At 50.8% G+C, this 22299-nt stretch overlaps 1 protein-coding gene across 2 annotated transcripts; it reads right to left on the bottom strand.

The window, feature by feature from the left end:
* Positions 1–218: 218 nt before the first annotated feature.
* Positions 219–11435, bottom strand: LOC141129550 (uncharacterized). 2 transcript variants are annotated; one of them, XM_073617646.1, is made up of 7 exons: positions 11332–11393; positions 5043–5157; positions 3619–3753; positions 3407–3530; positions 3193–3290; positions 2948–3089; positions 219–2725 (listed from the first exon to the last, which is right to left on the bottom strand). In XM_073617646.1, the coding sequence occupies exons 2-7, from the start codon at positions 5118–5120 to the stop codon at positions 1062–1064; spliced, it is 2241 nt and encodes a 746-aa protein (XP_073473747.1). In that variant the 5' UTR covers positions 5121–5157; positions 11332–11393; the 3' UTR covers positions 219–1061. The 2 variants fall into 2 exon arrangements, with proteins under 2 accessions (XP_073473747.1, XP_073473746.1); XM_073617645.1 differs by having other exon boundaries at positions 220–2725; positions 11324–11435.
* Positions 11436–22299: the final 10864 nt, after the last annotated feature.

Raw genomic sequence — 22299 nt, 5'->3', positions numbered from 1 at the left:
CAACCACCAGGCCAGTGTTGTGGGGAAGAGGCCCCTGTCCTCACCAATATGATGGAAAAACACCTCCACCCCCATGCTGAGGCCATGTAGCCTGGTATGTGGATGCGAAGGCCTGGCTCGTAGTCTCTGCTCTAATTCATCCTTAAGGTGTTCTATCGGGTTGAGGTCAGGACTCTGTGCAGGCCAGTCAAATTCCTCCACCCCAAACTCACTCATCCAGTGAAGGGAACTCTTAAGGCGTCAGCATTCCAAGACATTTTGGACAATTTCATGCTCCCAACTTTGTGGGAACAGTTTGGGGACGGCCCCTTCCTGTTCCAACATGACTGCACACCAGTGTACAAAGCAAGGTCCATAAAGACATGGATGAGCAAGTTTGGGGTGGAGGAACTTGACTGGCCTGCACAGAGTCCTGACCTCAACCCGATAGAACACCTTTGGGATGAATTAGAGTGGATACTGCGAGCCAGGCCTTCTCATCCAACATCAGTGCCTGACCTCACAAATGCTCTTCTGGAAGAATGATCAAACATTCACATAGACACCCTCCTAAACCTTGTGGATGACCTTCCCAGAAGAGTTGAAGCTGTTATAGCTGCAAAGGGTGGGGCCAACTCAATATTGAACCCTCCGGACTAAGAATGGGGTGTCATTAAAGTTCATGTGCGTGTGTAAAGGCAGGTGTCCCAATACTTCTGGTAATATAGTGTATATTTATTGAGTTATATAAAAAAATAAAACCAATACAGAGTTAAAAAAAAAAAAAAAAAACAAACAATCTAGGAAAAGAAAACTCTGACTACTAGAGAGAAAAACCCTGAGCTGTTCCTAGATGCTTCACAAGTCCCCCTAGAGTATTAGTATGGAGGATATAGAGAATAGTGCGCGGCGTATCAAACATCGTATCAAACCAATTAGGCCCAATATACGGCTTCTCCCCGTGTGAGATATTGATGTTTGACAAGTTCTGATTTTCTTTACAACACATTTTCCACACTCAGAACAGGATTACGTCATTTCTCCAGTGTGAAACCTTTGATGATTAGGAAGGTTTGATCCCTTTATAACATATTTCCCGCACACAGGACAGGAATACGGCTTCTCACCCGTGTCAAATCTATAATGTCTATTAAGACTGGACTTACAGCATCTGAAAAACATTTCCTGCACTCAGAACAGGAATATGGCTTCTCCCCCGTGTGCAATCTCTGATGCCGGTTAAGGCTGGACTTATCTGAAAAACATTTCCTGCACTCAGAACAGGAATACGGCTTCTCGCCCGTGTGCAATCTGTGATGTCTGTAAAGATGTGACTTATCGGAAAAACATTTCCCACACTCAGTACAGGAATACGGCTTCTCACCCGTGTGAGTTCTTTTATGTACAATAAGGCCAGCCTTAGATAGGAAACATTTCCCGCACTCAGGACAGGAATACGGCTTCTCCCCTGTGTGAGTTCTCTGATGTGCCACAAGTTCTGCTTTTTTTACACAACATTTCCCGCACTTAGAACAGGAACACGGCTGCTCCCCTGTGTGACATCTCTGATGTCTGTTAAGACTGGACTTGTCTGAAAAACATTTCCCGCACTCAGAACAGGTATACGGCTTCTCCCCCGTGTGCAATCTGTGATGTCTGTAAAGATGTGACTTATCAGAAAAACATTTCCCACACTCAGTACAGGAATACGGCTTCTCACCTGTATGAGTTCTTTTATGTACATTAAGGCCGGATTTAAATAGGAAACGCTTCCCGCACTCAGGACAGGAATACGCCTTTTCCCCTGTGTGAGATCTTTTATGCACAATAAGACTGGATTTAAAACGGAAACACTTCCCACACTCAGTACAGGAAAAGCTCTTATCTGTTGGAAGGATGGCGCCGTCCCTCACAGTCTGAGGTTCCTCGGGATAAGAAGAATACGATGGTCTGGGATCGTCCCTCACAGTCTGAGGTTCCTCAGGATAAGAGGAATATGATGGTCCGTTACTGTCCCTCACAGTCTGAGGTTCCTCGGGATAAGAGGAATACAATGGTCCGTTACCGTCCCTCACAGTCTGAGGTTCCTCGGGATTAGAGGAATACGATGGTCTGGGATCGTCCTGCACAGTCTGAGGTTCCTCAGGATAAGAGGAATACGATGGTCCGGCACTGTCCCTCACAGTCTCAGGTTCCTCAGGATAAGAGGAATACGATGGTCCGGGACCGTCCTGCACAGTCTCAGGTTCCTCAGGATAAGAGGAATACGATGGTCCGGGACCGTCCCGCACAGTCTCAGGTTCCTCAGGATAAGAGGAATACGATGGTCCGGGACCGTCCCTCACAGTCTGAGGTTCCTTAGGATAAGGGGCATACGATGGTCCGGCACTGTCCCTCACAGTCTGAGGTTCCTCAGGATAAGAGGAATACGATGGTCCGGGACCGTCCCTCACAGTCTGAGGTTCCTTAGGATAAGAGGCATACGATGGTCCGGCACCATCCCTCACAGTCTCAGGTTCCTCAGGATAAGAGGAATACAATGGTCCGGGACCGTCCCTCACAGTCTGAGGTTTCTTGGGATAAGAGGAATACGATGGTCCATCTACACTGTGTGGTGCCGGATGGACATTTGAGGTAGCCGGGTTTTCTTCTGGACTATACTGTGCGATGTCCTCATCTTCTACTTTACAGTCTGGAGACAAAGTGAGACAATCCTCTGAGGTTTTCCTCATCTCCCATCCATGTACTAAAATACAAATAAAAAGATTACTACTAGACATGAGCAGATTGGTTCCCCTAAACCAGAACTCCACCCACATCAGGCAGCTTTGTCTCTGAGGATCTTACAATTCCCTCCTCAAGGTAACTAGTAAATGGGTCCTCTGATCTCCTACCAGTTGATGGGTCAGGAGTATTTAATGTACAACCTAGTATGGGTGGAGGAATGTATTTGGTGTTAATGACCCACCTGTGCTGATCTCTGTAGGAGTGTCCTCCTCTATAAATGTCCCCGTTATTCCATCCTCCTCCATAGACTGCTGATCATCCCTCACATACCTCTCTTCTTCTTCTGCTTTACCCTCAACTTTTATATCTATCAGATCTTCACCCTAAACCAAGAGAATGAAAGAAAATATCATCTGTAAAATAAACCCACATAAAAAATCCAAAAATCATCTCAAGTCCATGTTCTAGATACTCTGTTGCACCAACCTTGTAATGGTGAGGGATGGTGTGATCTTCCTGTGTGGAATCCCAGGAATACAGAGGACGGGGACATCTCTCTGGTGGGTTCCCATTACTGGATCCATCTGTAGGAAACACACACACTGACTGAATACATTGTTTCTATGTGTTTATCAGATGATGGGGGATCTAGGTGGACCCTCCGTACTGCTCTCTCCTTTACAATAAAGTCTCCTCTTACCCGGTGATGTGAGGGGCGGCTGATTGTCCATCATGACGTCCTTGTAGAGATCCTTGTGTCCTTCTAAATACTCCCACTCCTCCATGGAGAAATAGACAGTGACATCCTGACACCTTATAGGAACCTGACACACACAATGATACAGTCACCATCCAGACACATCCCTTGTCTGTTACTGGATAATGTCCCAGAATTCCCAGAATCCTCCTCACCTCTCCTGTCAGCAGCTCCATCATCTTCATGGTGACTTCTAGAATCTTCTTGTTGATGTTTATCTCAGGTGTCTTGGAGTGAGGTGGAGGCACTGTGATAGTCATATGATCTCCAGACTTCACAAGAGGAAACTTCTGTATTCAGGAAAAATAGTAATATGTCACATTCCCACAATCCTCCTCACCTCTCCGGTCAGGTCTGTGTTTTATTAATAGAGATAAGAGTGATGTCATGTGACCTCCCAGAATCCTCCTCACCACTCCGATCAGGTCTGTGTTTTATTAATAGAGATAAGAGTGATGTCATGTGACCTCCCAGAATCCTCCTCACCTCTCCGGTCAGGTCTGTGTTTTATTAATAGAGATAAGAGCGATGTCATGTGACCTCCCAGAATCCTCCTCACCTCTCCGGTCAGGTCTGTGTTTTATTAATAGAGATAAGAGTGATGTCATGTGACTTCCCAGAATCCTCCTCACCTCTCCGGTCAGGTCTGTGTTTTATTAATAGAGATAAGAGTGATGTCATGTGACCTCCCAGAATCCTCCTCACCTCTCCGATCAGGTCTGTGTTTTATTAATAGAGATAAGAGTGATGTCATGTGACCTCCCAGAATCCTCCTCACCTCTCCGGTCAGGTCTGTTTTATTAATAGAGATAAGAGTGATGTCATGTGACCTCCCAGAATCCTCCTCACCTCTCCGGTCAGGTCTGTGTTTTATTAATAGAGATAAGAGTGATGTCATGTGACCTCCCAGAATCCTCCTCACCTCTCCGGTCAGGTCTGTGTTTTATTAATAGAGATAAGAGTGATGTCATGTGACCTCCCAGAATCCTCCTCACCTCTCCGGTCAGGTCTGTGTTTTATTAATAGAGATAAGGGTGATGTCATGTGACTTCCCAGAATCCTCCTCACCTCTCCGGTCAGGTCTGTGTTTTATTAATAGAGATAAGAGTGATGTCATGTGACCTCCCAGAATCCTCCTCACCTCTCCGATCAGGTCTGTGTTTTATTAATAGAGATAAGAGTGATGTCATGTGACCTCCCAGAATCCTCCTCACCTCTCCGGTCAGGTCTGTGTTTTATTAATAGAGATAAGAGTGATGTCATGTGACCTCCCAGAATCCTCCTCACCTCTCCGGTCAGGTCTGTGTTTTATTAATAGAGATAAGAGTGATGTCATGTGACCTCCCAGAATCCTCCTCACCTCTCCGGTCAGGTCTGTGTTTTATTAATAGAGATAAGAGTGATGTCATGTGACCTCCCAGAATCCTCCTCACCTCTCCGGTCAGGTCTGTGTTTTATTAATAGAGATAAGAGTGATGTCATGTGACCTCCCAGAATCCTCCTCACCTCTCCGGTCAGGTCTGTGTTTTATTAATAGAGATAAGAGTGATGTCATGTGACCTCCCAGAATCCTCCTCACCTCTCCGGTCAGCAGGTAGATAATCTCCAGGGTGAGGTTTAGTATCCTCTCAGTCATGTGACTCGGGTCCTCCTCCATCCTCAATGGTGGGGTCACTTGATCTATGCGGATTCCTCTGTAGACAGATAGTGTAGAATTATCTGGACGGTATTGGTGGTACAATATTAGGATGGGGATGTGTGGGGGTAATAGGGGACTCTGCGCTCACATCTGTACCCTCTCCATGTTATTGGGGTGTTTATTGTTCTTTCTTATGGTTTCACCTAAACAACAATCTGATCTTCTTCTGTCCTGCTCCGGCCTCCATTACTGGGTTGTAGTGTGTAGGCGGCACTCAGCGGGGGAGGGAAGGATTTATATTCTTCTTTAGAGGTTGCTGTATAGAGAACACCATTATGGCATTGTATACTCCTGACCCCTGCACTCTGTGTATTATGGATCGCTGACCTACAGCAGAATAGGCTTGGGTTCAGCCCAGTCTTTGTCCTGCTGGAGAAGTTCCCAGCCTCAGGGGCTGCTGCCCCTTTGAGGCAGCCCTGCTGGAGTCTGCTGATGTTCATTGAGGTCCCAGCTATAGCAGAGCTGGGGGGCGCTATTTCGAATTACTTTTCGAGCTGGGGGATCTGGTGTGGAGAACTCACTGAAGAGTACCTGCTGGAAGGTATGTAGCTGTGCTGGGACATCGGGAGTACTGACCCGAGCTCAGGATCCTACTAAATGTGTGCTGTTCTACTTTTGGGGTGCCAGCGGTAGCTCTCTCTGAGATGGCTCTTACAGGGTCTCAGTTCTGGCCTTCCCCCTTTGTTTCTGGATGTCACAGTCTGGCCGACAGATTTCTGTTTGTGAAATTCTTACCTCCTTGCTGCAGTGGTTCTTCTAGATCTGTGATTCCATTCGCATGTGCTGCTGGCTTCTGTGCTCACCTATGGGCGTGGCCAGCTTCTGTGCTCACCTATGGGCGTGGCCAGCTTCTGTGTTCACCTATGCGCATGCTCGGCTTCTGTGCTCACCTATGGGCGTGCTCGGCTTCTGTGCTAATCTGTGGGCGTTGCCGAGTTCTGCGCTCACCTATGGGCGCGCTCGGCTTCTGTGCTCACCTATGGGCGTCGCTGAGTTCTGCGCTCACCTATGGGCGTTGCTGAGTTCTGCGCTCACCTATGGGCGTGCTCGGCTTCTGTGCTCACCTATGGGCGTCGCTGAGTTCTGCGCTCACCTATGGGTATGCTCAGCTTCTGCGCTCACCTATGGGCGCGGCCTGCTCTACTGTGGATTTATATCCTTTTCCGTTCGATCACTTCCTGGCCCGCCTTCCATTCTGCTTCCCTATATACAGTTGGTGCTCAAAAGTTTGCATTCCCAATGGTGACATTTTGGCATTGATATTAAAAATCTGACTGATCGAACCCTTTCACCGACTTGCTCATTCCCCGACTTAGTTGGGGTAGGCGGAACACTTTGGTGGGGGTGGGTCAGCCACGCCTCTTGACCATTGACCTCTGGTGACCCACCTGCTGACCTTTGGAGGAGGTTCCTACTGTCTTTTATTTTCAGATAGTGATGATATGAAGCCATTTATTATCACAGGAGTTGTTTAGCTCCTTTTTAAATCCTAATGATACCAGAAATCCCCCAAATGTCCCTGATGAAATGCCCCCCACCCCCGCAATGTTTGGCCTTGGTACAGACACAGGAGGTCATTTTTCCGGTCTGTGTATAAACAGTCAATGAGTTTGTTAGCTCTCACGTGGATCCACAGAGCAGGCTAGATACTGAGCCATGGGGAGCAGAAAGGAACTGTCAGAAGATCTGCGTAGCAAGGTATTGGAACTTTATAAAGATGGAAAAGGATATAAAAAGATATTCAAAGCCTTGATTACGCCAGTCAGTGCTGTTCAATCACTTATTAAGGAGTGGAAATTTCGGGGGTCTTAAAATACCAAGCCAAGTTTAGGAAGATCTCAGCCACAACTGCCAGAAGACTTGTTCAGGGTACTTAGAAAACCCCCACAGGTCACCTCGGGAGGAATAGAGGCTGCTCTGGAAAAAGATGGTGTGGTTGTTTTAAGGTGCACAATACGAAGATACTTGAACAAAAATGAGCTGCATGGTGGAATTGCCAGTAAGAAGCCTTTACTGTGCCAATGTCACAAAAAATACCAGTTACAATGTGCCAGATGACGCGCCCCCCCCCATTTTTTTTCGTGGCTTTGGCACAGTAAAGGCTTCTTTCTGGCACCTCATTTCCCAGATCCTCTTCTGTCTCCTGGCATCTTTACTCTGCACACACAGGTAGTCTTCACGTCATCGGCCGGGCGTACCTGGGAGGTGGGGACCTGGTTCCAGTTTGCTGAAAGTCCATCCCCATCATCAGGGCCCCTGATGAAGAAGCAGGCTGGGGCTTAGACTATGCGCCCTGTGGAACCACCAAGTTGGCATTCAACAAGAGCTCACTACCATAGAAACCTGACACTGGATTACAGACCATTCAAAGAAGGTTCACCTAGTGAAGGGTGTCCTCCTGTTACAAGTCAGTATTTCCGGAGTATCCCACCCCACCCCATCCCACCCGTCAAGTTCTGCAAGCGATAACTCCAGAAAAGACATCCCCTGGACTGTGTATTGGGGCCGGAGTGAATGGACAGTTGCTGGTGGGAATAGTGGCCTCTACCAAACCAGGTAAATCAACGGCTCCTATGGGGTGGCGCTACAACAGAATAAAAGAAAAAAAAAACTATAAAACGTCTGGTGGCATCTTAATGTAAAGTCAGACAACATGGCGACCCGTCATGTACACCGTCAGTGAACTGTGCAAAATGCTCATGTGAGTCCCACCAGAATGAGAAAACCATTATAAGATGGAAGGAAAGTAATCCTTCCCGCCTGGAGGGCATTAAAGTGTTTGTAAACCTCAGACATGAAATCTGAACAAAGCACATCCCTCTATAGTGTGTACTTGTCTCAGTCCAGAGCACTGAGTGTCATTTCTGTCTTCTGCCTCCTTCCTCTGCTATCAGCATGAGTCACTTCAGCACACAGCCTGTGATTGACAGCCTGAATTCTGTGTGAAGAGGGGTGTGTCCCTCCCCCTCCAACCAGCTCTAAGAGGTCTCCTCACTGAACATAGCTTCAGCTCTCTGCCCCTTCCTTCTGACAGCTCAGACAAGCTTTATACATTCTGTACTTTGAACAGATGTAGAGAAGAGAGGACTGTAGATAAAACAGGTACAACAGTTGTAGGAAGATTTGTTTTCTCTGTGTATCACCTGAGGCCAGTCACTTTGCTGGGGATACGGAGGATTTGCAACCACTTCAAGGAAAGAAACAAGATTAGAGGACTAAGTGTGCCACAGGGAGATCAAACCTTCACAACCTTTATTGAACAATTAAAACAAGTACATCAAGTATGGTGTATGATATATACAGAGACGTCCATTTGGTACAATCTACAAGCCTTTGTAGATTGAAATTGTGCCTGGATATACGAAAAGGCGTGATTCCCAAGAAAGCGAATTACTCATGAAACGCGTCGATCCGAAAAGCCACTATATGTACAAAATGGACATCTCTGTATATACATGTCATACATCAGCCCTCAAAATTTCCACCCGCCTGCTTGCATATGGCGAGTGGAAATAAGCTGAAAGCGAGCGTGGTGCAGGGGTGGCTGAGATGCTTGGCAGCACCACTTCTTACAGAAACGATCAGCCAGGAAACGGTTTGGAGGAGAACCGGCCGGATCACACAGAGAGGATCTCCCGCTGTGACAGCTTGGATCAGAAATGCCGGCCGCTGTCAAAGTCCCACCTCCTATGATAGACAGCACACTGGTCCAATGTCAGTCAATTGAATCAGTGTGCTGTCCATCATAGGAGCCGGTCCAGGAGGCCGCCTCATCGGTGTCAGCATCAGTGCTGCCTCATCAGTGTCCTCATCATCAGTGTCCTCATCATCAGTGTCCTCATCATCAGTGCCGCCTCATCAGTGCCGCTTCATCAGTGCCGCTTCATCATCAGTGCTGCCTCATCAGTGCCGCTTCATCATCAGTGCTGCCTCATCAGCGCCACTTCATCATCAGTGCTGCCTCATCAGCGCCACGTCATCATCAGTGCTGCCTCATTAGTGCCGCTTCATCATCAGTGCTGCCTCATCAGTGCCGCTTCATCATCAGTGCCGCCTCATCAGTGTCATCATCAGTGCTAGTCAGGTGGACAAGGGGGGGGGCAGGAGTCAGGTGGACAAGGGGGGGGCAGGAGCCAGGTGGACAAGGGCGGGGTAGCAGTCAGGTGGACAAGGGCGGGGTAGCAATCAGGTGGACAGGGCGGGGTAGCAGTCAGGTGGACAGGGCGGGGTAGTAATCATGTGGACGGGGGGTAGTAGTTAGGTGGACGGGGGGGGTAGCAGTCGGGTGGACAGGGGGGGTAGCAGTCGGGTGGACAGGGTGGGGTAGCAGTCGGGTGGACAGGGTGGGGTAGCAGTCAGGTGGACAGGGGGGGTAGTAGTCGGGTGGACAGGGGGGGGTAGCAGTCGGGTGGACAGGGGGGGGTAGCAGTCGGGTGGACAGGGGGGGGTAGCAGTCGGGTGGACAGGGGGGGGTAGCAGTCGGGTGGACAGGGGGGGGTAGCAGTCGGGAGGACAGGGGGGGGTATTAGTCGGGTGGACAGGGCGGGGTAGCAGTCAGGTGGACAGGGCGGGGTAGCAGTCAGGTGGACAGGGGGGGTAGTAGTCGGGTGGAGTAGTAGTCGGGTGGACAGGGCGGGGTAGCAGTCAGGTGGACAGGGAGGGGTAGTAGTTAGGTGGACAGGGGGGGTAGCAGTCGGGTGGACAGGGGGGTAGCAGTCGGGTGGACAGGGTGGGGTAGCAGTCGGGTGGACAGGGTGGGGTAGCAGTCGGGTGGACAGGGTGGGGTAGCAGTCGGGTGGACAGGGTGGGGTAGCAGTCGGGTGGACAGGGTGGGGTAGCAGTCGGGTGGACGGGGGGGGTAGAAGTCGGGTGAACAGGGGGGGGGTAGAAGTCGGGTGAACAGGGGGGGTAGCGGTCGGGTGGACAGGGGGGGTAGTGGTCGGGTGGACAGGGTGGGGTAGCAGTCAGGTGGACAGGGCGGGGTAGCAGTCAGGTGGAGTAGTAGTCGGGTGGACAGGGCGGGGTAGCAGTCAGGTGGACAGGGCGGGGTAGCAGTCAGGTGGACAGGGAGGGGTAGCAGTCAGGTGGACAGGGAGGGGTAGCAGTCAGGTGGACAGGGAGGGGTAGCAGTCAGGTGGACAGGGCGGGGTAGCAGTCAGGTGGACAGGGCGGGGTAGCAGTCAGGTGGACAGGGCGGGGTAGCAGTCAGGTGGACAGGGCGGGGTAGCAGTCAGGTGGACGGGGGGGTAGCAGTCAGGTGGACGGGGGGGTAGTAGTCAGGTGGACAGGGCGGGGTAGCAGTCGGGTGGACAGGGCGGGGTAGCAGTCGGGTGGACAGGGAGGGGTAGCAGTCGCGTGGACAGGGCGGGGTAGCAGCCGGGTGGACAGGGCGGGGTAGCAGTCGGGTGGACAGGGCGGGGCAGGAGTCGGGTGGACAGGGCGGGGTAGCAGTCGGGTGGACAGGGCGGGGTAGCAGCCGGGTGGACAGGGCGGGGTAGCAGTCGGGTGGACAGGGCGGGGTAGCAGTCAGGTGGACGGGGGGGTAGCAGTCAGGTGGACGGGGGGGTAGTAGTCAGGTGGACAGGGCGGGGTAGCAGTCGGGTGGACAGGGCGGGGTAGCAGTCGGGTGGACAGGGAGGGGTAGCAGTCGCGTGGACAGGGCGGGGTAGCAGCCGGGTGGACAGGGCGGGGTAGCAGTCGGGTGGACAGGGCGGGGCAGGAGTCGGGTGGACAGGGCGGGGTAGCAGTCGGGTGGACAGGGCGGGGTAGCAGCCGGGTGGACAGGGCGGGGTAGCAGTCGGGTGGACAGGGCGGGGTAGCAGTCGGGTGGACAGGGAGGGGTAGCAGTCGGGTGGACAGGGAGGGGTAGCAGTCGGGTGGACAGGGAGGGGTAGCAGTCGGGTGGACAGGGCGGGGTAGCAGTCGGGTGGACAGGGCGGGGTAGCAGTCAGATGACAGGGAGGAGACAATGCTGCTCATTGGTGGACTGTAGACTTCTCTGGGAAGTGACTTGTCTCTGGTCTATAACTGGCCCCAGTATGTTTCTGAATGTAAATTAGAGACCTTAGAGTGTAAGCTCCTGGGGGCAGGGACTGATGTGAATGTACAATATGTATGTGAAGTGCTGTAATAATAATAAATAGAACATAAGATCTTATTACCTTCTCACCTGCCAGTTCCAGAAATGTCTCCTCTCTACTTCCACCCAACTCACCTCTCACCTGGAACTTCCTGTTTATATCCTTACATCACTTCCTGTCTTTTCCTGACATCACTTCCTCTTGTCCATAGAGACTTCCTGTGCTGGTATAAATTAGATTGCCACCTGGTGGAGATCAGTGGAACTGCAGTCCTGAGAAATGTCTCTGGCCCCGTTCACATAAGACGATTAGAAAAAACAGCAGAACACACGACTCGCGTTTTGGTGCCATTATTCTTTTCTTTTTTTAACAGGTATAAACTTTATTAGAAATTTGCAGCATGTACAAATAGGGAGGCCCTTTATCTCCAATGGCACCCCAAAAGTGGTTGGATTCTGCTGCGATTGTCACATGACAGAATTGCACAGCAATCGTGGCAAAACACGCGGTTAAAAATTGTACTAAGCTTGTTGCCTGAAAAAGGAGCAGAAGCTTCATGCAGGCAACATGCATTCATAGGGCAGCCCCTAGAAGTGAACTACAGTGCCCATCATTGCCCTATGGTGTCAGTACAGTGCCCTATGGTGTCAGTACAGGGCCCATCAGTGCCCTATGGTGTCAGTACAGTGCCCATCAGTGCCCTATGGTGTCAGTACAGTGCCCATCAGTGCCCTATGGTGTCAGTACAGTGCCCTATGGTGTCAGTACAGGGCCCATCAGTGCCCTATGGTGTCAGTACAGTGCCCATCAGTGCCCTATGGTGTCAGTACAGTGCCCTATGGTGTCAGTACAGGGCCCATCAGTGCCCTATGGTGTCAGTACAGGGCCCATCAGTGCCCTATGGTGTCAGTACAGTGCCCTATGGTGTCAGTACAGGGCCCATCAGTGCCCTATGGTGTCAGTACAGGGCCCATCAGTGCCCTATGGTGTCAGTACAGGGCCCATCAGTGCCCTATGGTGTCAGTACAGTGCCCTATGGTGTCAGTACAGGGCCCATCAGTGACCTATGGTGTCAGTACAGTGCCCATTAGTGCCCTATGGTGTCAGTACAGGGCCCATCAGTGACCTATGGTGTCAGTACAGGGCCCATCAGTGTCCTATGGTGTCAGTACAGTGCCCATCAGTGACCTATGGTGTCAGTACAGGGCCCATCAGTGCCCTATGGTGTCAGTACAGGGCCCATCAGTGACCTATGGTGTCAGTACAGGGCCCATCAGTGCCCTATGGTGTCAGTACAGTGCCCTATGGTGTCAGTACAGTGCCCATCAGTGCCCTATGGTGTCAGTACAGGGCCCATCAGTGCCCTATGGTGTCAGTACAGGGCCCATCAGTGCCCTATGGTGTCAGTACAGGGCCCATCAGTGCCCTATGGTGTCAGTACAGTGCCCTATGGTGTCAGTACAGGGCCCATCAGTGCCCTATGGTGTCAGTACAGGGCCCATCAGTGACCTATGGTGTCAGTACAGGGCCCATCAGTGCCCTATGGTGTCAGTACAGGGCCCATCAGTGACCTATGGTGCCATCAGTGAGTGCTTATAAGTGCCACTAAAGTGCCCATCAGTGCCCAATAGTGCCCATCAGTGAGTGCTCATCAGTGCCACCCTATTAGTGGATCCTCATAAGCGCCCGTCAATGCCGTAAAAATGGGGGAAAAATGTGTAAAAAAATCCGTTTTCATTTTCTTTCCACATTTTCCAAAAACTTGTGGAAAAAAATGACATGTTCAAAAGGCTCATTATGCCTCATAGAATATACGTTGGGGTGTTTGCTTTCCAAAATGGGGTCATTTTGGGGGCGCTTTCACTGTCCTGGTGCTCCAGGGCCTTCAAGAGTGTGATAGGTCGTCAGGACATGAGATGTGTCATTTATGCTCCTGGAACGCCTGAAGGTGCTCCCTGAATTTTGGGCCTTTCTATGTGGCCAGGCTGTGAGAAGGTCTCAAACACGTGATATCGCCGTACTCAGGAGGAGGAGCAGAATGTGTTTTAGGGTGTCATTGGAAGTATAGGAATGGCATGTGAGAGAAAAATCTCCATCCAATAGAGCACCTTTGGGATGTGGTGGAACGGGAGATTGGCATCATGGATGTGCAGCCGACAAATCTGCAGCAACTGTGTGATGTTATCAGGTCACTATGGAGGAGAATCTCTGAGGAATTTCCAACACCTTGTTGTATCTATGCCACCAAGAATGAAGGCCAAAGGGGGTCCAACCCGCTACTAGCAAGGGGGACCTAATATAGGGGGTCCAACCCACTACTAGCAAGGGGGACCTAATATAGGGGGTCCAACCCGCTACTAGCAAGGGGGACCTAATTAAGGGGGTCCAACCCGCTACTAGCAAGGGGGACCTAATAAAGTGGCCATTGAGTGTAATTGCATTGTTACATATGTAGCCAAGTCCCGGGCCTCTATAGGCCTAATGGTGACCTCCAGAGTTAGGGACAGCTGACATCCTTCTGTGTAGAGTGGGTTACGAGGCATGGTGGGTGTAATACAAGGTAGATCAATGGGCGCCAGACACTTCTTGAATGCAAAGAGATTTATTGTCTCTTGCTCACTGTGGTCCCTGGTAATAAGGTGGTTGGTCCCTTAGTGGTGACCGCTTCCCATCTACGGCAGAACCGTCAATTCTGGTTGGACTGCAAACCGCAATCCCAACCCTGCGCTGCTCTCTTGCTTCTGGAGAGGCCCTCAGACAGCCTACCAGCCAGATGTCCCCCGGGATAGGCCTCAGGTTCTGGCCTAGCAACCCGGGACAGCACAACACACCTCTACCCAGATAGCCATCCAGGTTGCACAGAACCTTCGCAATGCCCTTGGCTTATCTAATGTCACCAGATACCCGGCCACCTAGTGGCAGAAGAGGGAAGTGCAGCAATTCCAGTATTAGGGTGAAATCGGTTGACCTCCAAACAATTGGCCGAGGCAACTACCGCCTGGCAACTAAATTTAACAGCATCCCCGCCTAAACATCAGGGTGCTACACATAGTTACATTGTTTGTCTGGTTTGAAAAAAGACACCATCCAGTCCAACCCACAGATCCTGCAAAATGCACCAAGGGGTATCTTGCCCCCACCCCTGGATATGAGCACCATATTATGGGATGTTATATAACCTCATTCTTATGATTGAATTGTATGTTATTCTGGGGTGTATTTATGGGCAGCTATTAAATGTGGATATTTGTTATAAAATCATTTTTTGGGTGATTTCCGGCACTCTGTCTCTTTGTTAAACACAGCAGTTCAGCTGAAGCAGTGAGAAGATACAACAGGAAAGGACTTTCCTCCACTCCAGACAGACTGCAAGCCAACCAACATTTTGTAAAGCATCTGTGACAGACCTAACCAGGACAGGGTTTTTTTTTGGAGAGGACTATGGGCCCTGGCTTTTGGGGGAACACTACTCTTTTGAAGGAGGTGGGTGCCTGGGGGACCCTTGGAGTGGTCTTGTTTCTGATTGGGGTTTGTGTCTCCCCAGAACACACAGACTCGGGGAGTCTATGTCCATGTTAAGGGCCTAGATACCACATTTCCAGCAATGACTGCTCAACACTGGGAAACTCATAGCAGATGGGGATGTCATCAGCTCAAGTCACCTGTCTTTCACTCATTAATAATTGTGATAATGAACTCTCATATTGTCTGCTAGAAAACTACTGCGGGGATGTTGAACTTATGATAATGTGCATTGTACTTTGTGAGCTCGGTGCCGGCCAGTCTGACCTGGAATGAGATCAGATTAATTACAACATTGTCTGGGGGGGCTAGTTGGTTAATCAACTTAATGTTTCTGGTATATGTTGGCTAATTTGACTAACTCTTGGAGGATCCTCTATGACGGGATTAGCCAGGGGTCAGCTGTACCTGGTTACATAAACCATTGTGTGATGTTTTGGGTAAATAGTTGGGTCAATGTTCATGTGGTGACTGACCTACTTTTCAAGCATATAAAAAGCCTGTATTTCTGTACAATAAACAGTCATTTCTTTTGGATTTTACCTCACATCTTTTCTGTGTACGATGTTTGGGGTAAAAAGGGCTGGTATTAGCTCTCGATCTGCTTGGAGGGCAGGAAGCGCTGGTTGGCAGACGGAAGCACCTAGTCGGGGTGCCCAAGCGGTTCCGTCTCAGCATCTCTTCCCAAATCCTATTCCTACTCTCTCTCAGTTATGGGGGAAGGAGGAGCTCAGCTATGGGGGAAGGAGGAGCTCCGCTATGGGGGATGGAGGAGGGGGATGGAGGAGCTCAGTTATGGGGGTGGAGGAGCTTAGCTATGGAGTATGGAGAAACTCAGCTATGGGGGATTGAGGAGCTCAGTTATGGGTAATGGAGGTGCTCCGCTATAGGGGATGAAGGAGCTCGGCTATGGGGGATTGGAGAGCTTAGCTATTGAGGATGAAGGTGCTCAGCTATTGGGGATGGAAGACCTCAGCTATGGGGGATGGAGGAGCTCAGTAATGGGGGATGGAGGAGCTCAGCTATGGGGAAGGAGGATCTTGGCTATGGGGGATGGAGGAACTCGGCTATGGGGGGATGGAGGAGCTCAGCTATGGGGGATGGAGGAGCTCCGTAATGGGGAAGGAGAAGCTTGACTATGGTGGATGAAGGAGCTCAGCTATGGGGGATGGATTAGCTGGGCTATGGGGAAGGAGGAGCTCAGCTAAGGGGGATGGAGGAGCTCAGTTATGGGGGATGGAGGAGCTCAGTTATGGGGGATGGAGGAGCTCAGTTATGGGGGATGGAGGAGCTCAGTTATGGGGGATGGAGGAGCTCAGCTATGGGGGATGGATTAGCTGGGCTATGGGGAAGGAGGAGCTCAGCTAAGGGGGATGGAGGAGCTCAGTTATGGGGGATGGAGGAGCTCAGCTATGGGGGGTGGAGGAGCTCAGTTATGGGGGATGGAGGAGCTCAGTTACGGGGGGTGGAGGAGCTCAGTTACGGGGGATGGACGAGCTCAGTTATGGGGGATGGAGGAGCTCAGTTATGGGGGATGGAGGAGCTCAGTTAAGGGGGATGGAGGAGCTCAGTTATGGGGGATGGAGGAGCTCAGTTATGGGGGTGGAGGAGCTCAGTTATGGGGGATGGAGGAGCTCAGTTACGGGGGGTGGAGGAGCTCAGTTATGGGGGATGGAGGAGCTCAGTTACGGGGGGTGGAGGAGCTCAGTTATGGGGGATGGAGGAGCTCAGTTACGGGGGGTGGAGGTGCTCAGTTATGGGGGATGGACGAGCTCAGTTATGGGGGATGGAGGAGCTCAGTTATGGGGGATGGAGGAGCTCAGTTATAGGGGATGGAGGAGCTCAGCTAAGGGGGATGGAGGAGCTCAGTTATAGGGGATGGAGGAGCTCAGCTAAGGGGGATGGAGGAGCTCAGTTATGGGGGGTGGAGGAGCTCAGTTATGGGGGATGGAGGAGCTCAGTTATGGGGGATGGAGGAGCTCAGCTAAGGGGGATGGAGGAGCTCAGTTATGGGGGATGGAGGAGCTCAGTTATGGGGGGTGGAGGAGCTCAGTTATGGGGGATGGAGGAGCTCAGTTACGGGGGGTGGAGGAGCTCAGTTATGGGGGATGGAGGAGCTCAGTTACGGGGGGGTGGAGGTGCTCAGTTATGGGGGATGGAGGAGCTCAGTTACGGGGGGTGGAGGAGCTCAGTTACGGGGGGTGGAGGAGCTCAGTTACGGGGGGTGGAGGAGCTCAGTTACGGGGGATGGAGGAGCTCAGTTATGGGGGGTGGAGGAGCTCAGTTACGGGGGGTGGAGGAGCTCAGTTACGGGGGGTGGAGGAGCTCAGTTACGGGGGTTGGAGGAGCTCAGTTACGGGGGATGGAAGAGCTCAGTTATGGGGGGTGGAGGAGCTCAGTTACGGGGGGTGGAGGAGCTCAGTTACGGGGGATGGAGGAGCTCAGTTATGGGGGATGGAGGAGCTCAGCTTTGGGGGATGGATTAGCTGGGCTATGGGGAAGGAGGAGCTCAGCTAAGGGGGATGGAGGAGCTCAGTTATGGGGGGTGGAGGAGCTCAGTTATGGAGGATGGAGGAGCTCAGCTATGGGGGATGGATTAGCTGGGCTATGGGGAAGGAGGAGCTCAGCTAAGGGGGATGGAGGAGCTCAGTTATAGGGGGATGGAGGATCTCAGTTATGGGGGATGGGAGAGCTCAGTTATGGTGGAGCTCAGTTATGGGGGATGGAGGAGCTCAGTTATGGGGAAGGAGGAGCTCAGCTAAGGGGGATGGAGGAGCTCAGTTATGGGGGATGGAGGAGCTCAGTTATGGGGGATGGAGGAGCTCAGCTATGGGGGGTGGAGAAGCTCAGTTATGGGGGATGGAGGACCTCAGTTATGGGAGATGGAGAAGTTCAGTTATGGGGGATGGAGGACCTCAGTTATGGGGGATGGAGGAGCTCAGTTATGGGGGATGGAGGAGCTCAGTTATGGGGGATGGAGGAGCTCAGTTATGGGGGATGGAGGACCTCAGTTATGGGAGATGGAGGAGCTCAGTTACGGGGAGTGGAGGAGCTCAGTTACGGGGGATGGAGGAGCTCAGTTACGGGGGATGGAGGAGCTCAGTTACGGGGGATGGAGGAGCTCAGTTATGGGGGATGGAGGAGCTCAGTTATGGGGGACGGAGGAGCTCAGTTATGGGGGGGTGGAGAAGCTCAGTTATGGGGGATGGAGGACCTCAGTTATGGGAGATGGAGGAGCTCAGTTATGGGGGATGGAGGAGCTCAGTTATGGGGGATGGAGGAGCTCAGTTATGAGGGATGGAGGAGCTCAGTTATGGGGGATGGAGGAGCTCAGTTATGGGGGATGGAGGAGCTCAGTTATGGGGGGTGGAGGAGCTCAGTTATGGGGGATGGAGGAGCTCAGTTATGGGGGATGGAGGAGCTCAGTTATGGGGGATGGAGGACCTCAGTTATGGGAGATGGAGGAGCTCAGTTATGGGGGATGGAGGAGCTCAGTTATGGGGGGTGGAGGAGCTCAGTTATGGGGGATGGAGGAGCTCAGTTATGGGGGATGGAGGAGCTCAGTTATGGGGGATGGAGGAGCTCAGTAATGGGGGATGGAGGAGCTCAGTTATGGGGGGTGGAGGAGCTCAGTTATGGGGGATGGAGGAGCTCAGTTATGGGGGGTGGAGGAGCTCAGTTATGGGGGATGGAGGACCTCAGTTATGGGAGATGGAGGAGCTCAGTTATGGGGGATGGAGGAGCTCAGTTATGGGGGGTGGAGGAGCTCAGTTATGGGGGATGGAGGAGCTCAGTTATGGGGGATGGAGGAGCTCAGTTATGGGGGATGGAGGAGCTCAGTTATGGGGGATGGAGGAGCTCAGTTATGGGGGATGGAGGACCTCAGATATGGGGGATGGAGGAGCTCAGTTATGGGGGATGGAGGAGCTCAGTTATGGGGGATGGAGGAGCTCAGTTATGGGGGATGGAGGATCTCAGTTATGGGGGATGGAGGAGGTCAGTTATGGGGGATGGAGGAGCTCAGTTATGGGGGATGGAGGAGCTCAGTTATGGGGGATGGAGGAGCTCAGTAATGGGGGATGGAGGAGCTCAGTTATGGGGGTGGAGGATCTCAGTTATGGGGGATGGAGGAGCTCAGTTATGGGGGTGGAGGATCTCAGTTATGGGGGATGGAGGAGGTCAGTTATGGGGGATGGAGGAGCTCAGTTATGGGGGATGGAGGAGCTCAGTTATGGGGGATGGAGGAGCTCAGTTATGGGGGATGGAGGAGCTCAGTAATGGGGGATGGAGGACCTCAGCTATCGGGGGTGGCTATGGGATCAATGACATAGATTACAGTTCTTCACTCTGGAGAAAAGACACTTAAGAGGCGATAAGGTTACAATGTAGAAATATATGAAAGGTGACTGTAATGTCCCTGATGTCACGATTTAAAGTCTGAAGAAAGGAGGTTAAACCTTAAATTTGGGGGCCGGAAGGTCACGGGATTATGTTTAATTACCTGTCATACTTGGGACATTGCACAATTGGGAGGAGGGGGGGGGTGGATTTCTGTTAGTGTTGTTTTTGTTGTTTAAAAACTGTGAATAAAAAGAATGAAAAAAACCCTTAAATTTGGGAAAGGGCTCTTTACTGTTAGAGCAGTAAAAGGTGAAACTCCCTCCCCCAGATGTGGTATTGGATGAGAAAAAACATATGAATGCCTTCCTCAGACATATACAGGGCTATAGGAATTGTTTGAGAATAAAAGTCCCACACACATAGGATGGACTGGTTGGACCCATGTCCTCCTTATAAACCATGTAACTCTGATAGTTGTCCGTGGCTCTGTGGCAATAGTCATTATATTACGTGGAATTGATGTACAGAAACAATATTGCACCCAAGAGCAAATTCAATATGTCTAGAAACACCACCTATATGTATTTTCATTGAGCTGGAGGATTCCCCCGACACACATTGGCCATAGAAATATTGAAGCAATCTGGAAATAACAGTTAGTGGGGACGTTCAGTTAGTAGACATTGAGATAGTGGTAGGACTATTATGGTGCCCAGTTGGTAGATGTGGAGATGGTGGTGAGCTCATTGTGGTGCCCAGTTAATAGATGTGGAGATGATGGTGGGATCATTATGGTGCCCAGTTGGTAGATGTGGAGATGATGGAGGGATCATTATGGCACCCAGTTGGTAGATGTGGAGATGATGGAGGGATCATTATGGCACCCAGTTGGTAGATGTGGAGATGATGGAGGGATCATTATGGCACCCAGTTGGTAGATGTGGAGATGATGGAGGAATCATTATGGTGCTCAGTAATTAGATGTGAAGATGGTGGTGGGATCATTATAATGCACAGTTAGTACTTGTGGAGACGGTGGTGGGATCATTATGACTCCTAGATGGCAGATGTGGAGATGGTGGTGGGATCATTATATTGTCCAGTTTATATATGGGAAGAACATGGTTGGGTTGTTATGGCACCAGTTGGTAGATGTGGAGATGGTGGTGGAATCATTATGGTGCTCAGTTGGTAGATGTGGAGATGGTGGTTGAACCACTATGGAACCCAGTTGGTGGATATGGAAATGGTGGTGGGGTCATTATGATCCCCATTTGGTAGATATGGAGATGGTGGTGGGATCATTATGATCCCCAGTTGGTAGATGTGGAGATGGTGGTGGGATCATTATGGTCCCCAGTTGGTAGATGTGGAGATGGTGGTGGGATCATTATGATCCCCAGTTGGTAGATGTGGAGATGGTGGTGGAATCATTATGATCCCCAGTTGGTAGATGTGGAGATGGTGGTGGGATCATTATGGTCCCCAGTTGGTAGATGTGGAGATGGTGGTGGGATCTTTATGGTGCCCAGTTGGTAGATGTGGAGATGGTGGTGGGATCATTATGGCGCTCAGTTGGTAGATATGGAGATGGTGGTGGGATCATTATGGTTCCCAGTTGGTAGATGTGGAGATGGTGGTGGGATCATTATGATACCCAGTTGGTAGATGTGGAGATGGTGGTGGGATCATTATGGCGCTCAGTTGGTAGATGTGGAGATGGTGGTGGGATCATTATGATACCCAGTTGGTAGATGTGGAGATGGTGGTGGGATCATTATGATACCCAGTTGGTAGATGTGGAGATGGTGGTGGGATCATTATGATACCCAGTTGGTAGATGTGGAGATGGTGGTGGAATCATTATGGTGCTCAGTTGGTAGATGTGGAGATGGTGGTTGAACCACTATGGAACCCAGTTGGTGGATATGGAAATGGTGGTGGGGTCATTATGGTGCCCATTTGGTAGATATGGAGATGGTGGTGGGATCATTATGATCCCCAGTTGGTAGATGTGGAGATGGTGGTGGGATCATTATGGTCCCCAGTTGGTAGATGTGGAGATGGTGGTGGGATCATTATGATCCCCAGTTGGTAGATGTGGAGATGGTGGTGGGATCATTATGATCCCCAGTTGGTAGATGTGGAGATGGTGGTGGGATCATTATGGTCCCCAGTTGGTAGATGTGGAGATGGTGGTGGGATCTTTATGGTGCCCAGTTGGTAGATGTGGAGATGGTGGTGGGATCATTATGGCGCTCAGTTGGTAGATATGGAGATGGTGGTGGGATCATTATGGTTCCCAGTTGGTAGATGTGGAGATGGTGGTGGGATCATTATGATACCCAGTTGGTAGATGTGGAGATGGTGGTGGGATCATTATGGCGCTCAGTTGGTAGATGTGGAGATGGTGGTGGGATCATTATGATACCCAGTTGGTAGATGTGGAGATGGTGGTGGGATCATTATGATACCCAGTTGGTGGAAATGGAAATGGTGGTGGGATCATTATGGTGCTCAGTTGGTAGATGTGGAGATGGTGGTGGGATCATTATGATACCCAGTTGGTAGATGTGGAGATGGTGGTGGGATCATTATGATACCCAGTTGGTGGATATGGAAATGGTGGTGGGATCATTATGATACCCAGTTGGTAGATGTGGAGATGGTGGTGGGATCATTATGATACCCAGTTGGTGGAAATGGAAATGGTGGTGGGATCATTATGGTGCTCAGTTGGTAGATGTGGAGATGGTGGTGGGATCATTATGATACCCAGTTGGTAGATGTGGAGATGGTGGTGGGATCATTATGATACCCAGTTGGTGGATATGGAAATGGTGGTGGGATCATTATGATACCCAGTTGGTAGATGTGGAGATGGTGGTGGGATCATTATGATACCCAGTTGGTGGATATGGAAATGGTGGTGGGATCATTATGGTGCTCAGTTGGTAGATGTGGAGATGGTGGTGGGATCATTATGATACCCAGTTGGTGGATATGGAAATGGTGGTGGGATCATTATGGTGCTCAGTTGGTGGATATGGAGATGGTGGTGGGATCATTATGATACCCAGTTGGTAGATGTGGAGATGGTGGTGGGATCATTATGATACCCAGTTGGTAGATGTGGAGATGGTGGTGGGATCATTATGGTCCCCAGTTGGTAGATGTGGAGATGGTGGTGGGAT

This window comes from Aquarana catesbeiana, linkage group LG02 (assembly GCF_042186555.1).
Source record: "Aquarana catesbeiana isolate 2022-GZ linkage group LG02, ASM4218655v1, whole genome shotgun sequence".
Classification (NCBI taxonomy): domain Eukaryota; kingdom Metazoa; phylum Chordata; class Amphibia; order Anura; family Ranidae; genus Aquarana; species Aquarana catesbeiana.
The sequence above is the reverse complement of the archived record's forward strand: the minus strand, read 5'-3'. Positions and strand labels throughout refer to the sequence as shown.